The following is a 17444-nucleotide window of genomic DNA, read 5'->3' as shown; positions in this document are numbered from 1 at the left end:
AGAACAAATATATATTTTCCACAGGAGAGAGCATACAGTGTTTGTTTTCTGTATAGTGATCTGCACTACATCCAGTGAATAAAAATTGCTTTCTGAGCTCTGCACATCTAGATCTGATCCAAAGCTCCTTGAAGAAATGGGATTTGGACCAGTCCCAGAGAGAGTGCTAGGAGTGTAAAATTGCAGTACATTCAAAGCAAAAGTCTCATAGCTCCAGAACTTCAGGTATCATATAAATCAAAGTGAAGTGCACCTTAAACACGTTTTGTAGTGTTTCTTTTATTGTTAATAGATACTATAACATTTACTGGGCTTATAATTATATGACTATGTAAGCAGTTTCAATTAGATGGAAATTAGTAAGATAGAACTCTTGAAAGTTAAGAACACAATTAATGTATTTATTCAGTAGGGCATCAGCAAGTACAGTGTATGTAATATTGCAAAGAATTAGATTTTTTTTCTAGGAATTCTAAGTTAAAATAAACTCATACAGATAATGACACCTAACAATAGAAAATTCATAGCATCATATTTGCATTCCTAATTTGAATGTATCTGATTATCTGATGTATGAGAGCGGGCAACTGTTAATTTATGAAATGTGCTGACATCATTCCTGGAAATTCTTTTGAACCACTGGAGAAATCAGAATGAGAAAATGCATCCATGTTATTCTTCCAAAGGAATAAAAAGACTGATTCTTTGCAATATAAAAAGTCAATTTTGAATATTTCAATGCTCATGTAAATATAGATTTGGAATAACATTTTCTTTGTTTAAATGAATTATTTTTTTCATTCCTAGAAAACCATAAAATAATAATGCTATGGCATTCTGTTGGTTACAAAGCAGTGTAAACATCTGACTAAACTCTATAATCCCTTCCCTCCCATTTTTTAAGGCTCAAAGATATTTTTAAAGCTTTAAATTAAATGAAAATCCAACAGAAATATTTTTTTCTGCTTGATTGTAGCCAATAACCACATTGCAAAGTTGTGGCTGACTTGTAATTGGGGAACCTGCTGTGGTCCCACATGCTTCTCTGTTTATACAAATACTCCAGTATATAAATACTCATTTATTTTTTATATACATCCATGCATACTATGTTTAAGTGGAACAAAGATGCTAACACTAATGACGGTGTAAAAGGCACATTCTTTTTGCACTGCTGGTTGCAGTGCATAGATTTAATATATGATGTTAGTTTAGTGATATAATCCACTGACTATTTTGTTGATTTTGGTAGAGTAATGCCTAGAAAATGGATGCCTCAGCTGCCAGCATCCACTTCATAGGGTGATGTGTGTTTGAAAGCAAATAAAAGAATCAAGGCAGCATATTTCTATATCACTAGAACTGTAAGAGAAACTTAGGGAAGCAAACGAACAGTGGTAAAAATTACACTATATGGCTGGTTTTCTAAAAGATATTATTCCCAATGGCATCATGGTGTATTTCACTGAAAATTTCTTGGTAATCCTTGACTAGCAGTACAAATGAGGGATTTTTTTTGTTGTATGTAAATGTGGTGCTTCTACCTACAGTGAAGGGTAACTTGCACCTTCTACCTTCATGATTCCCAGTAAGGCTTTCTGCCTCATCCTTCACCACTCTGAAAGCTGATGTTTTGGGAAGTGGAAAGCTGCCACACCATGCTCAGGCATTACAGTGCCATGCTTTTGCATGAATCTGATGATAGTGCCAATCTGAAATCACCTGGGATCTCCAGGTTGTGCTTTAGAGTCCTCCAGTCCTTCACATTCTGGGTCAGAGGGCATATTGATCATAAGGAGTTTTACAAATAACTAGTGTTTAAAATAGTATTGTTCAAGTAGGACTGTGTCTGAAAAGAAATGGAAATTGGCCTGATAAAACAAGTCTGTAAAATATATTCACACATGGCTCAGGTAGCTATTATGCCAAAGAATCTCATATAGCATTTTAACCATTTAAAGATAAAGGCCTGTTTACATTTGAGTTTGATTTTCTAAAAAGTTATAAGGTTGCTTCAGTTCTTCTGATTTACAGACATTAAAATGTGTTTCTATTCCTATTTTTTTTTGCTGGAACTCCATGTTTAAAACTGATCTGAAATGTATTAATTTCCTGTCAAGTTCTTAGTCTGTGCTTTATTCTTCTGTGTTAGATATTTGTGGGGGATAATTTTAATTATTTTTCCTGTTCTAGTAATGTAAATTAAAATATATCTTTAAGCTAAGAAAAAAGCCCTTGATCGAAGTTATAGGTAAAACCACCACTAAAATATGACCCAAAATTGTCTGCTTTTGGGAAGCGTTTTCATCATCCACTGAAATCCACCTCTTAATGCAGTACCAAATGTAGTCTTTAGGCCTGTAGTCTACTGATGGCAAGAAATGGAATTCCCAAAGTGGTCAGCTTATTCCCACATTCCTAGTGTGCTCTCTCCACAAGTTTCAGCGAAAGTTTAGGTTAACTTATCTGCAGGTATCAGTTTTCTGCAGCTGGAGTCACAAGGAAACACAGATGCCTGGGACAAGCTAGCCAGCTTGGGATCCATGAAAAGGCAGAAAAGTTTGAAATCATGCAGCCGTTTAAAACTGGAAACTAGGGACATCCTTGCTCATTCATAGCATGTACTCTTAAATTCTTCCTCAAGACCAGTATTGGCACTTGTATGAAAGCCATTGCAGTTTCATTCCTTTCCCACAAAGTGTAATTTTAGCCATATATTGTAATGTAGCAACTCCATAACTTGATAGATATCTAGATTTGATGTTTAGTTCTCTTTCCTGCCTAGGAAGATACAAAACCTTGCTTCTCAGAATAGTGCTCTACCACTGTGGGAGCATTTTTCAGACAGTCTGTAGGACCTGGTGCATCACAGTGGAAACAAAGAAAATCAGACCCACCTGGCAAGAATAAGTAGATTTTAAAGAAAGTGTAATTTTTCAACTTAAAAGTGAGGACAGTCTTTAAGGAGAAAAATCTTAAATTTCAGTCTTTGTTCCCTGGAAAACTCCTTTATAAGGCAAGTAACAATCATTGAAAAGCCTATCAAAGCATTTCTAAGAAATTTATGGGTGAGCTCCCTTATGCCTGTGCCAAATCATATTTTTCCTTGCTCACTTCTTGAATTTTTGTATGACCCAGATTGTACAGGAAGCTGAAGTGGAAGTTGAACTCAGTATTATGGCTAGATAAACAGTTAAAGCACTCCTCATTTAATTAAATTCAAATAGAGTCCGTGCCTGATTTTTACAAAAAAGCTCTGTCCAAATATTCAGTCACTTCAAAACAAATTTCTCCTATTGCTAACAATGAAAAGTTTATCATAAAGAGAAATGGAACAGATTGGTAATGTGGAAATGCAGTAATAATTTTGATTCTCACCTGGTACAAATCTGTCCAACAGAATGGCTTGACAGGTGTCATTTGTGAGAACTGTGTTCTGGCTTGTAAACTGGTGAGGCTGCTGTTTAGTTTGCTCGTTGCTGGGACTGAGTTTTCTTTGTTCAATAACTATTGAGGATATCTAAGTAGGTGTTTGTGATGCTTCAGTAAAACAACAGAAACCTGCCCAGACTGAGTGTGTGGTTTGATGTGTTTTGCAAACATGGGTACTCAAAGTTCACACAGCTGTAAAACTTGAGAGTATCCTCCTGTGGCCTCCCATGCACACAGATACTTACCTTAGATCTCTTTGAGGGTTTGGGGCCACGAGCGAAGGAAGTTGGGTATGTCACTGAATGGGATTTATGGAAATCAGGGCAGACATTTGTGGAGTTTTATTTTACCAATGCCTGCAAATGAAGCGCAAGATGCTGTTCGTGAACTCTTTTGCTGCTGAAGCAAGAAAGGATTTCTGTAACTCAGTCAGATCCATTACTTCTGTTTTGTTTTGTTTTAATAAAAAAAAAAACAAACAAAAAAAACCCCACAAAACAAAAAGCTTTTCAAAACTAATATTTGAAACAAAATCAGGGAGGGAAAAATGGAAACTGATTAAATAATTGATTTTCAAAGGCAGCTGTATAGAATACAAAATAAATATTTAATAAATTTTAAAAATTCAAACTTTGCAATCAAAATAATTTCTGTTTTTCTTTATGTCATTTTGATGTAAATTTTCTTTATGTAATTTTGATGTAAATTTTAAGGACAGAAGTGCTCATGCTGCGATTCATCTAAATACTCATGCACATGTTAATGTTTAAAATTGTTTTAAGTCTGATTGAAGTTAATGATATGAGCTAAAAGTTTTGCTGACTTGGGAACCAAGTGTCAAGTTCTCATGAAGGTTAAACATTAATTTTGTTTTGTCTTAAATATGATCATGTCTTGTGAGTTGTTATTTTCACCAGTACATTGACTTTTGTATCTATTGGGATTCAAAGATAGCTATTGTAAGGAACTGGTAACATAATATGAAATTTAAAGAAGAGGGCTGCTGGGATTTTTATCTAGAAGTGAGTTTCTTCCCTCTTGAGTAGAGTCAAAAGGAAATCAAATAACTTTGGGAAAAAAACACATAGGACAGAAGGGGATAACTTTAGGAAACAACTGTGAAGGTGGTTACTCCAGGTATGAGTGCTATCCATAGCAGATTTTTTTTTCCTAAAATTTAAAGTAGCAAATTACTTTAAAAGGGGACACTAGCTTCACTCAGTGAGTAAGTTCAAGCTACTGTTCCATAAAAATTCCATTTATCTCCAGAAAATAACTCTAAATTAATTTTTTTGTCTGCCTTTTAACAGATGTTGTCACAAGGAACAGTTCTCATGAGAATTGGCTTTATTATTCTGTCCCTGGCATCTTTTGGACTACTTATGGAGAACAAGTAAGATACAAAATATGTGGGGTTTTTTATTCTTTCATTATGGATTATTTATAACTATATGTACATCTCAGAAATTATATCGATAAAGAGATATATTCACCCAGACCCCCACACATGGCTGTCTGCTGACTAGAAAATAACATGACTATCTAGCACCTAAATCCAGGATTGTTCCCATAGGAAGTGGTGACTGCACCTGTATTATTCCTTGCAGAAAAGTTTTGGGAAGGATTCTTCATGTCTTCCTCTGTGCTTGCAGTTACTGGGTCCACTCCTCTGGCTTTGGGACAGTGGCAGCCGGGTGGGACCTGCCAGCTGTCTGAGGCTGTTCCAGGTCAGATTGTACGAGCCCTGTGTAGCACACCATAGGTGTCAGATATGGTGGTGGTATATGAAGAGCACACAGTGTAGCTCAGAGCAGGCTCAAAATCACGTGAAAGATGGTATAGACTTGAGACTAAACCTAATCAGTATGGCTTCAAATGAAATTGGATCTTGAATACACCAGGCCAGTGAGATACATTATGAAGTAGTCCATATGGACACTGTGGCCCTAAAGAAGAGTCAGCAGCATCCACATTTTCTTGCATAGAAATTATTTGCCCTAACAGAGAAGAAATGTGGAGTAGAAGTTTCCTTTGAGACTGAGGTGCCAGTACTGTTTTGCACCTGCTGTTCATTATGTTTTCAGAGAGGAATAACTTTCATTTTTAAGAATTGAACAATTTAATTCAGAATAGGTAAAAATCTGGCAACATGCCAGACATGTGAATAACCTAGGGAGTTAATAAAGAGGTATTAGTAAAAATTTACAGAAGTAGACCACTGAAAAGATTCTGAGCTACTTATGTAGCAGTTCTCAGAATTTTATTGTGTTAATTCTTGCGATCAAAGGACAGTAACTAAATATACAGAACCATTCATATTTGTTCAAATATCTTTTGCAAGTACGGGCATACTCACCACTAGGAAATTCATGGTTGTAAGTCTATGTAAGGTATATACCATAAAAACTTAACTTTAAGAAAAATGACTGTATGTAAATGAAGGACACCACAAACTAATTCTATTTTCTCTTTTTCACTGAACTTAGCAAAGAAGAAAAGATTGGATGTTAATCTGAATTGATTCTCTTTTCTAGGTCCAAAGCAGGAATTTTGGAAATTATCCGTTGTTTAGTCTTCATAGGTGTTTACAAACTTGGCTACTTTAGGAGTCATTTTTCCTTCTTGGGCTATGCATATGAGGTAAGATATTTATTTTAAAACATCTCTGATGATTATTCTAGATTTTTTTATCTTTTTATAAAAAAGAAACACTAAACATTTACATTTTGCTTTCTTATTTTTTATTATGCTCTTTGAATAGAGTATTATTTTTTTTATCTCATTATTTTTCACTTTTTATGATTATTTTGTAAGAAAATTATTCCAGTTCACTACTTAGATGCCAGTTATCCTTGGAAAAAAGGTCATGAAGGACTGCATTTACCGCTTCTTGCAAAAATAATTTACTTGTGTCCATGTGCGTTGAAATGAATAATAGTAATGCATTGATGAATTCAGATTGTTTAATTCCCCTTTTATAGGAGAAATATGAAAATTCTTGGAGGCCGGAGACTTAAATATAAAGTATTTTGCTCTGTATTAATCCTGTGCGTCAGAAACAGACTTTTAGCCATTGACAAGGAATGGATACAAGACTAAATAGACCTATGGTCTGATGCGTGTGGTTACTTTTGTGTTCTTAATATTTACTTCTATCCTGTTTGTGCCTTTTGCTTTTTTATTATTTTTCTTTCCAGTACAGTTGGTATTTCATATCTCTTTTAATATCATCACAATGAAATCACAATGGTCACTGTTAGTATTCCTATCTGAACAACATTACCAAGCTACTTACTGTTGGTTACCTGAAAATAATCGTTATTCATAACCTACAAGGTTATAAATGGGTGGCTAGATTAGTAGAACCTCATCAGAAAGTTACTCTTTTGGCTTAAAATCAGAAAAAAAAAAAATCAAATAAAACAGTAGGAACTGAGACTCAAACAAGTTCAGAATGGTTCCTTTGACTTCAAACATATGCAAAATTTATAGCATCATTCCCAGTTGGAAGTGGCCTCATTTCTGATTTTCTCAAGGAAAAGGAATTAGAAAAAAAAATCTACTGCTGCTCTGGGTCTGGGAGGTTTTTCTGGTTTTTGTGGGGTTTTTTTTTGGTTTTTTGTGGTTTTTTTTTTTTTTTTTTCCTGCCTGGGCTGGAAAACAATATCTATTGGACAATATTTAAAGCAAGATGAATGCCACTAATTGTTTAATTTTTGTTTAATTGTTTAATTTTTCCCCTGCCCCCCTGTTACATTGTCAAAGCTTTGGTGTATAAATCAAATGGTTGTTGAATTCCTTTGATAAGAGTCTGCAAGAATTCAGCAGGTATTTTAAGAAGTTTTCTTTTTGGAAAATGTCTGTAAAATTTCCTGCGTAGCCTAATACAGTAGAAAGGCTTTAAGTAACAAATTCTAAAATTTTGGAAGAGTTTACCTTGCCCTTGAGACACAGCTTTCAGACTTCAATTATTTGGGTATTCTAACTGAGCTCTGCGAGAATTATGTCACTATATACACCCTCAATACCCACCCTGCTGAGTTCTTTATTCATAGATAAAAGTGTCTCTTACTAAGAAATGAGTAGAAGATTAGATTATTATTATTAATATTATTGTTCATAGGGAATTCCATAGCTTCCTTTTCTTTCATGAAGAAGAAAATTATTTAAAAAATTATTCTCTACTGTACTTTCCTATACTTTGTTCCTTTTGTTTATTCTTTTATCCTCTGGTTTGGAAAGACAGGTGTCTGCTAAGGAAGTCAGGAGCCTCCCCTGCAATGGAAAAATGTAAATCCCCTCCCTCCGAATTGTTATAAATTTGAAATTAAGTGGGGCACTCGGGCAAAAATATGGGAGCAGGAATAACAGTTCTTTATTAGGGAAGAAAATAAAAATATGAAATAAACAATGCAGTGAACAATAACAACACTGACAGAGTCAGAATACAACCTGACACAGTGTTGGTCAGGGTCCTGACAGCAGTCCCATTGGAATTGTGGCTGCAGTCTTCCTGGAGTGGCACGTGTGGTTCTGTTGCAACAGTGATCCTGTAAAAAAAGGGTGTAGTCTTCCTGCAGTAGAAGAGGCAGCTGTTCCTCTGGGAAATCCAGTGCAGGAAAAGCTGTGCTGGTGTTCCAGAAACTCAAGATTATATCCAGGTAGAAATGCTTGGCTCCTCCCTCTGGGCGGAGCATCTCACAATGGGATGTTATAGTTCTTATCAGCCACACAGTGACATTCAATAGCCCATTATCAGCAGATGTCTCCCCTGAGAGGGGATTGGTTGTGGAAAAGATAAGGAAAACTGCCCACTTAATAGATGACAACTGTCATACAGATAGCAAATGGAATACATCTTGCCTTTCAATCTGGGACACCTTCATAATACAGTTCTATGTTGTTCTTTTCTTGGTCCTTTGTTTGACATTGACTATGTAGTTCATTTTTTACAAGAGACTGGACTACTTGCACACAATTTTTCTTTGAAAATACTGAAAAAATAAGTGTCATTTAAATAATTTGCTCTTGGGCAGACCAGAATAGGTGATGCTTCTGAGTGATGCCGGTATTTCCACCCATGACATTTTATCACAAATCAAGAATTTCATGATATTAATAGCTTTTATGATCATAGAATAATAGAATAGTTTGTGTATGAATTATAAAGATCCTGTAGTCCAATCCCTTGCAATTAGCATCTTCAACTACAGCAGAATGATCTGAGTCCCAATCAACCTGATTTTGAAAATTTCCAGGGATGAGGCATCTCTCAATTCACTGGACAATTTGTTCCTGTGCTTCACCATCTTCACAATAAAAAATGTTTTACTTTTTGTAGTCTGAACATTTGCAATGAGCTTCAAAATGTTCCCCATTTTAAAAGTAATGACCCACTTTTAAAATAAGTGATCCACTTTTGCTCCCAGTATATTATATGCATGGTAGACATCTTCTTATGGGTCTAATGGAATTTATGTGTAAAAAAAAAATCAGAGAGATTGATGGAGATTTGTCAGTTCATGTTGAAAATTCTTGCCTCAATGCCTTGTTTTGCCTCATTGTTGACATGATTATTTTGAAACAGCAGTACAGAAAGTATAAGAAATATATAAACAGATGGTTTCCCCAGAAGTTAAGTCTAAAATTTGTCCTAAAAAATGTTTCTGTTCATCATTCCAAGTTGTTTATCCTTCAGAATATAATAACATAGGTAATCTGCTTGATTTTCAACTTCCTTTGCTCTGTTTCACTTTCACATTCTCTTAAAAATTTTAAGAGGTGTATATTAAAACATTTATTTAATCATTTTGCTTTTCTCATCTAAATATCCTGTCTTTAACATGCACATAGATTTAGCTGACTTTGATCTTTTTAATCAAATATTTCTAGTAATCATAACCTGTAATAAGCTCAGAAACATTCTTTTTATATCTTCATCCTTACGTGTTACAAAATTAACAATTCTTTAGTAATCCAGCGTTCAAAAATGAAAGCACAACATCATGTAAAAGAGTCTGTGTTGACTTTTTCTATAAATTAAGCCTTCAAGGGCATAATTACTTAAGGATAAAGAAGTGTTCCAAGAATCTAACAAACAATTCTTTCTCAGAATTCTTAAGTTAATGGTGCACATTGCAGCAGATAAGTGCAAGACTGATTTTACCAGTAGCATGTCAATAATTAGTGAAAAAGTATGTTACAGTTTTCCATATGTGTGGGGGATTTTCTGCTACTATGTTTCATATGTTCCTATTTCTCAAGACTACTTTAGAACCAGTAAACATTTCTAAGGAACATATCATTGCAATACAATTTGAAGAGTATTCTAACTGCCAAAAAATAGGTGCTTTAAGCTGAAAATGATTGTGTTTGGCTCATAAGAAGACTTGACAATTATCAGAATTACTCCATTGGAAGAACATCTGGAGGGAAACTAAATGGGAAATAAAGAAGTGAGAGAAAACTAGGGGTTCAGTTAGAGAAGGGAGCAGAACAGAGGAAACAAGGAGCAAGCCTTTCCCACTTTGCCATTAGATTAGCTCAGGTGGGCATGAAAAAAGCAGCTGAAGATGGCAATCTGAGTAGAAGGAGCAGTCCTGCTCCCTGGATCCATTCTCTTACCCTCCTTGCTGCCCTGCTAACTGGCTTTGCCATCTGGGTTTAGCCCAACAAAGATTTTTTTCAGGTAAGTGTTGCAACTTGTTGTGGAGCAGGAAAGTTTCTTAATGCTACGGCTCAGGGAATGAGAAAGCAAAATGATATTATAGGTGTGTGAGAAGAAAATAAAGGCTTCTGCTTTTGCTGAAGCTGCAGTCTTAATGTGTTGTTTTCTGTGTCTGCAGTCAAGTAAAAACAGCATTGGCTCCACTGATACTTTGAAGTTGTGTGTTACCAGATTTGGTTACTTATGAAAATTATGTTATTTTTCTGATCATTTGAATACATTTTCCTCTCTGCTATTGTATTTTAATTCATTCTATGTTATACTCATGGGGATCTCTCCCAGTGTCCTTTTCTTCTCCAAGAAAATATTCTGAAGCTATCATCACTACAAAAGTGACTATAGAAGGTGGAACAGTGTACATTCCTCAGCATACATTTTCTGTTCCTTTTCCTGTATATATTTCATATGTATGATTAGGTGAATGTGGAGGGGGGAGGGAGTGAATTTTTTTGGTGGTTGTTTCTTTGTTTGAGGTTTTATGTGTTCTTTGTTTATTGAAGAAAAAAGTGGTGATATATGAGGAAATTTTTATATCTTAAGAAAATTATTTCTTGGGTGGAGGTCAATAAAAATCTCAGTGAAAGAGAGTTTGACTCATTTAGAAAGCTAGTGTGTTTCTTTTGAGAATCTGTACTGCCACATCCTATACTAATTAGCTTTCTTTAGGCTGATTACTTCATGCCTGCGTAATGTGATGATTGTGTGTATTAGTAAAGCCAAATCATTTTCTGTCAGACTGGGCCTGGAGCCTTCTAACCACCTGGAGGTAGCAGAAAACATTGCTTGTGTGTTCAGTTATGTGACGGTTCAGCAGGCACGAGATGTAAAAATAAATCTGTGATGATGGTCCACCTCTTTAAAGTGTTTCCATCCAACTGCTCTGGTTTGGCATCAGCCAGCATATTCCATGAGCTGAATTTGGTCAAACACTGGCTGTTATTTGACAGTAGTACTAATGAGGAGCAAGTAGAAATGAGAGCCATTGACATGTTGTTGGAACTCTTGTTTTAAATATTTTCACCAACTCTCATATTAGCTGCAACTAAGACTCTTAAACTAAGAGGCTAGGAGTGAGGGAGAGGAAAGAGGAAATAGATGTTTGTCTTGATGTGCACCTTTGGTGCAGCTAACACATTGTATCTAAGAGTTAATCTTTTCATCCTGACTTCTGCAACTTAATGAGCTGCCTGGCTATGCCACATTGGCTGGCATGTATAAATTTACAGGTATGAAGGACAAAAAATTCTAGGGCAATTTTCATGGTGGAAAAGAGACAAAAAGGAAGGTTTTATATATATGTGGTGTTTTAAATTAATAACTTGTTTTCTATGTGGGCATGTAGTACATTAGAAATATAACCAGCTTTGGAAGATATATGGAATCTTGTGCTGCAGGGTGTATTTCAGCCCTTAACTAATGAAGGTAGAAATTAGCTTTATTGTGGTCAAATAGCTTATTTATTCTTCCAGAGTATTGGGTAGATGCAGCTGTTCCAAAAACTTCGGGAGACAGTATTCTGGACTGCTTCTATGATCTTTGATGCAATTCTGGTGTTTCTTATGGCTTAGAATCTAATTGGTCTGGATAAAATATAAAATATCTCTTTATTAAAGAACTGATTTACACTGTATCGTGTGTTCTACAGAAGTCCCTCTTAATGTGATATATTATCATACTACTTATTTTTCCTTTCATCATACAAAGAGTAGCTGTTACCTCACTTGTTTCTTAGTATAATTTACCAGTGTTGGAAGACTGACTTATGAGTACAGACATAAAACAAACATTTACTCATAAGAAGTTATTTCCACATCAACGATAGTTTTCTGCTCTGTAGCATTTTTTCTTGGTCCCTCATTAAGATCATCTGTGCCACATTTCAAAGAGCCGCGTACCCCATATTTGGTTTCCATTAAGGTGAAAGCCCCATGCCCTGTGCTATGATTTATGACCTCAGCATTTTGCAGTCTCTGTGGTATAACTAGATTGGCTGGTGTATTTCAAATATATTTTAGAAATGAAACTGGGGATGGAAGGAAACTCTGCTGCCTATGATAAAAAGCCTTGTCAACACACATGGAATTAAACAAACATGCGTTGTAATAGTTTTTTTCTATGTTAGCTTCATTCAGAAAAGTTTGCTATGCCATGCAGTGTATCCGAGGGACTGGACTTTTAATATTCTTGACAACTGCCCTAAGGGGAATAATGTCCCTTAGAAAAAGTCACAGTAAAATCTGGCAGTAGATTAAGTTAGTTTCCACTTAGGTGTGACAGCAGAGTCATTACTGATTTTAGACTTAGCCAGTTTGAGAGTCGGCTTCACCACCATCAACTAAGGACTATGATGTATAGTTCCAGATGCTCTGGCCAATTGACCGTAAAATTGCTCTGCATTTCTGGCAGAGCACTTGAGCTGGAGCTTTTAAAATCTCCACTCCCTGAGCTCAACACCCTTCCCCCTCTGCTTAAAAGCTGCTCATTATTCTTCTTCTGCCCGCTGATCTTAGCAGAAGAAAACTTCTGGAATCAATTAGAAGTGTCTGCGCTTGATGAGATTTGCACGTGAGTTCAGAATTGCGAGGCTTTGATAGTGTCAGCCAACAGCTGCAGTTTCAGGTGGTAAAATCTGGGAAGGAATTTTCCAGGGTTTATTTACAATCATAAAATAAAACAAAAATCAAGACAAGTTGGAAACCATCTAATGTGTTGTTAAAATGAAGCCTGAATTGGGTTATATATTTATTTTATCTGAAAAAAAGTAAACTGGCAGTTTATTATCAGGATCTTTTCAATTACCTTGCAATTACTAGGCTGTATAGAGCAGCCATAAAAAAATGCAAGCTGTAGTCTGCTTGCTGCAGTTTTACCTATGAAAGAAGCATCTGCTATTACTTTTGTCACTTTAATTGTTTGACAAGATGAGGAGGTAGTCATACTTAATAGAAATCAGAAGCATGCAGTCAAAGATAAAGCAAAGGTAGTACTCTGAACATAGGAAATACATGTTCACATATACTGACTGAAATTTTGTTCTTTCTTTTGTCAACATTTGCAATCATAGATATAAAGTTTACTTTCTAACCCCTCTTATCCCAGAGCAGTCAGTGATGGGCATGTAGCTGTATGCAGTGTTTGCATTTTAAAGGTAACAGCTATGCCATGAGATTATTAATGTTCAGTTATATATCTGACGATGTCTGCAAAAATGAAGCTCTAGTATTTCACACATCTTGTTACTGATGTGATTTGGTTTGTAAGTCAAAGCAAAATTTTTCTATAAGACAGTATTGCTACAAACCCTGTCAAACTGCATTCTTTTCTACATCATAATAACACATGGGTAATGATAGAGATCTCCATACTAGCGAATTGCTTCACTGCTATCAGTCCCTAGTGACAGCTGACATATTCCGCATGGGTAGATGGTTGTCTGTGTAACTGTAGTTACAGTACTGGGGTATTTTGTTTGGGGTTTTTTTTGGGTTTTTTTGTTTTTTGTTAATTCATGTATGCATGAATTTGTTTCATACCCTGTATTTCCACAGATGTGGAAGACTCATGTTTCCTATTCTTGGCAGAGCTATTGCTTATTGATCACTTTACACTCTCATAAATTTGACGTTCAAAGTTGATTTAAAGATGTCATGTAAAGTACATTGCAGTGTCTAAAAGTTAAAGGCAGGGTAAGATGGGCAATTCGGGTGTCCTGGATGAAAGACATTGGCTTACTTATGGAGATTTCCCTTTCAAGCAAGTCATGTGAGGAGAAGCAGAAGATGCAGTCTGAGGAATGCAGAAGGGTTCTCCCAGCCCTTGGCCAGTATGTGTGTTTTCCCTGGGTGCCTTTAGCCCATCAAGCTCACCCACATGTATGTACTTGTTGGCACAGCCTGATACTCAAAATTAGTAGACTATTTTCCAAAACTAGATAACTTACCTCCAAAGCTATTGTAACAGGCAGGTTACAGGAATTTTCCTAGAGAGAAGAGTGGTATCTGTGTTCCCAAGACCACAAATACAAATGACTTAGTTTGAATTTTATCTTCAAACATGATAGACAGAGGGATTGAATTAACTTTTAAGAGATAAAAGCTGTAGTGAAACAAGCTGTTTCTGATGTGGAAAAGATCTGGGTTTGGCACAAAGAACCAACCTAGTATTTAAAATATTTTGGGTCTTTCTATCTCATACAGTTTAAATAGCAAAACCCCAAATATTAAAAATATGCAGTCCAGGTTTGCTCAATATTTACATCTTGCAATAGAAATGGTTGCAGACTCTTCTTCCTATAAATGTCTCTTCCCACTTCTGTAACAGTGAGCAGCTATGAAAACATTTCTGCAACAGAATGGCTTTGTAGGATTCACAGATTTGTACTTTAATTTAACCCACTGGAAATCTTAATCAATATATTTGTGTAGGAAAGCAAAAATTAATTCAAAATGTTTTATAAGACGTTTCATTACTTTTTAGAAATCATAAATGCAATCTTCTGCTCAGTCTATTTGTTTCAGAAGCTTCTTATGAACAACAAAATGAGAAAAGCACAGTAAAAGTTGACCCTCTGTTTTCCTATTAGTAGTACCTGAAACAACTACAGAGGCTGAAAACTAGTTCATGACATCTGGGCAATTGCATGCTAAATTCTAACCAGCCAGTGCCTTTTGTCTAAAGTGGGCAATAGATCAGTATGATAAAATCAAGCCATTATGCGTGCTGTGATTTATTTCCTTTAATTACTGCCTTTTTATATCATTCTCCTTTACAAGTTCTGTTTTCTATGATGTTTAGAGTCATGGAATAAGAATATAGAGAGAGCAAGAATGCTGATTTTATATTTGGGTATTGCACAGCACAAAGAGAATGTTTTAAAATTTCCTTCTCTTGCCAATGCCAAATAAAAATTGCCTGATGAAAGAAGGCTAGCAAATGCTCTGTTTAACAACTGATTACCAAATGCAGAACACACAAAACACTTTGTATGTTTAAAAGTTGGAAATAGGTGTTATAAGAAAAAAGTAAATATAAAGCTCTAGTTATCATTTGAAACCAAGGCAAAATAATACAGCAACCCTCTATTGAGTCTGGGAGTGATCACATCTGTCCTGACAGAATTTGTTTGGTTTATCTTCATGTGGAAACCATGAAATGTTTGAATAGGTTGTTTATTTTGCTGATTGGAAGCTAATACAGTTGAAGATGCCTGGTTTGAGTTTGAATATTCTAGATTCTGTTTTATGGAGAAAGGGATGCTATATTTTGTCCTTAGCTGTTACCTGAATTCATTGCATATGCATATATTTCTGCATATGACTATAACTATAGATTTATTAATTTGTCCTCTTTTGGCTTCATGTAGTTTGCCTATAAAGAGTGGTCAGATACTAGGAAATACCTAAAAGTGGTAGTGAAGCAGGATGCTGAGAGGCAGTCTGGCTATTAACTGCATTGTTTTATACCTACTTCATAGCTCTTTCCACTTCCTTTTGAGACCAACCTAGTTCGTTTGTAACACTTTAAAGAAGGTACCTGTCATTATACGTACATAAAAGGTACCTGTCATTGTACATACATCCTGCTTCTGCTTGCTATGTAAGCAGTGAGTAGAGTTGCCATTATCATAGCTGAATTCCTGGTCAATTTTTTTTCCTAGCTTAGAAGTGAAACGTATTAGTGAAACTATTAGCCTTATTTAGAAAAGCTGGGGGGTTTTATGTATACATATATTTTAAAGTTCCTTGTCATTTTCAGGTGAGAACATTCTAGCATAGGATGAGAAGTGTTCAGGAGTATAATTCTAACATATTTTTGGGCTGTCTTTGCTTCTAATGAAAGTGTTGCCCTAAAGTGAATCTATTCCAAATGTATATTTTCGTACTGTGTGCATAGATGGTAATTAGCTCCTGGGGTATCTGAGTCTTATTAAACTGCATTCTCAGACCATAAAACATGCAAAAAGTAGGAATTCATTTGTCAGACTTGTGAATTGGACCTAAAAATGTGTTACCAAGATACCAACAACTGATAAGAGCTTCTTGCTAGAAGCAACTTGCTAGAATTTGCCTTGCCTTCTGGATAGCAGTCTAAAATGTACAGTTCAATAAAAAAACATGGCATATGCTTTGATATGTTTTAACATGTGCTGAAAAAAAGTTGAGACTTTTCTCAATAAAAGGATAGAGAGCTCCTTAGTCCTTCTTTTCCCTTTTATTACTTTTGTTTGTTTTTTTTCCTATGTGTGAGAAATGAAAAGATAGTAAAGGAAAATGGAGAGGATTAGGGAAACTTTTTTTAGTTCTCTAACCAAATAAAATTAAAATAAAACCTATAAAATATTTTGAGGTACACAAAAATTGGAAGTCACTTTTTTTACAAAATGTTAAGACAAACACAAACAAGTGGGAAGTTCGAGGTGGGTATTTAGAATGTTTCATCCTACCTGGGTTCATACATTTTTATTTCACTTTGTTTTTTGGTTTGTTTTACCCCACTGCTATAAAATAACAACAGTCAAACAGCAGAGCAAATTATTGCTTGAAACAAAAGCATCTAGCTCAAACTAGTTGGTTTAAAATAAAGACAAAGTTCTTCAACTTGCTGTGAGTTCATTAATCTTGAAATAACACATTTCAAGAAAAAAAAATCTTTATTTCAATTGTTCCATCTCTCTACTTCTAAGAGCAGAGAGAGATAAGTGAGTGTTTCATCTAAGGGACTATCTGAGGATCTTGCTGTTGAAAGTAAGAAGTTTTTCATTGACAGAGGGAAACTGGATATTTGAAAAACGAAACACTGTCTAGTTTTAGCACAGTGCTAGGTATTGGTAGAACATTAGCACCTTGGATTCAGGTCAGCTTTTTCATACTGATTTTTTTGTTAAATTACTCAAGGATAGCTCACTTGAAACAGATAAAGAATTCTAGAGTACTCTGATTAAAAATAGTGATAGAATTGATATTGTTATATAGCCATAATTTTAAAATAAATTGGTTTGATCATAATTCAATGTTTTCAGGACTCTTATTGGACTGTTTATGACCTTCTAAAGAATAGCTAATTTCTGCCAAGTTCTTATAAAAAGTCTTAGTCCACTAAGTGAATCAAATTTGTTCATTCCAGTGAACTCCTGACTAGTGGAGAGTTAAGAAGGAGGAAACAGGTTCTTTAGTAGATCCAGGTTTATTTTTTTGGCTTTGCAAGCTCTCTGGCTTTCACAACTTATTAGCATCAAATAAAAATCAAAAGCATCAGATTGCAAAAGTAACAAAAATAATAGCTGCAA

At 35.2% G+C, this 17444-nt stretch overlaps 1 protein-coding gene across 1 annotated transcript in view; it reads left to right on the top strand.

Annotated features, from left to right (window-relative positions):
- Window positions 1–17444, top strand: part of AGMO (alkylglycerol monooxygenase) — a 190537-nt gene that overhangs the window by 103980 nt on the left and 69113 nt on the right. The window contains exons 11-12 of the mRNA XM_021538314.4: window positions 4743–4825; window positions 5967–6072. Coding sequence (XP_021393989.1) covers window positions 4743–4825; window positions 5967–6072 — 189 coding nt within the window. The remainder of the gene's footprint in view (window positions 1–4742; window positions 4826–5966; window positions 6073–17444) is intronic.

Source organism: Lonchura striata, chromosome 2, assembly GCF_050655825.1.
Source record: "Lonchura striata isolate lonStrDom1 chromosome 2, ASM5065582v1, whole genome shotgun sequence".
Lineage (NCBI taxonomy): Eukaryota > Metazoa > Chordata > Aves > Passeriformes > Estrildidae > Lonchura > Lonchura striata.
Note: the sequence above shows the minus strand (reverse complement) of the source record. Positions and strands in the feature narration are given on the sequence as shown.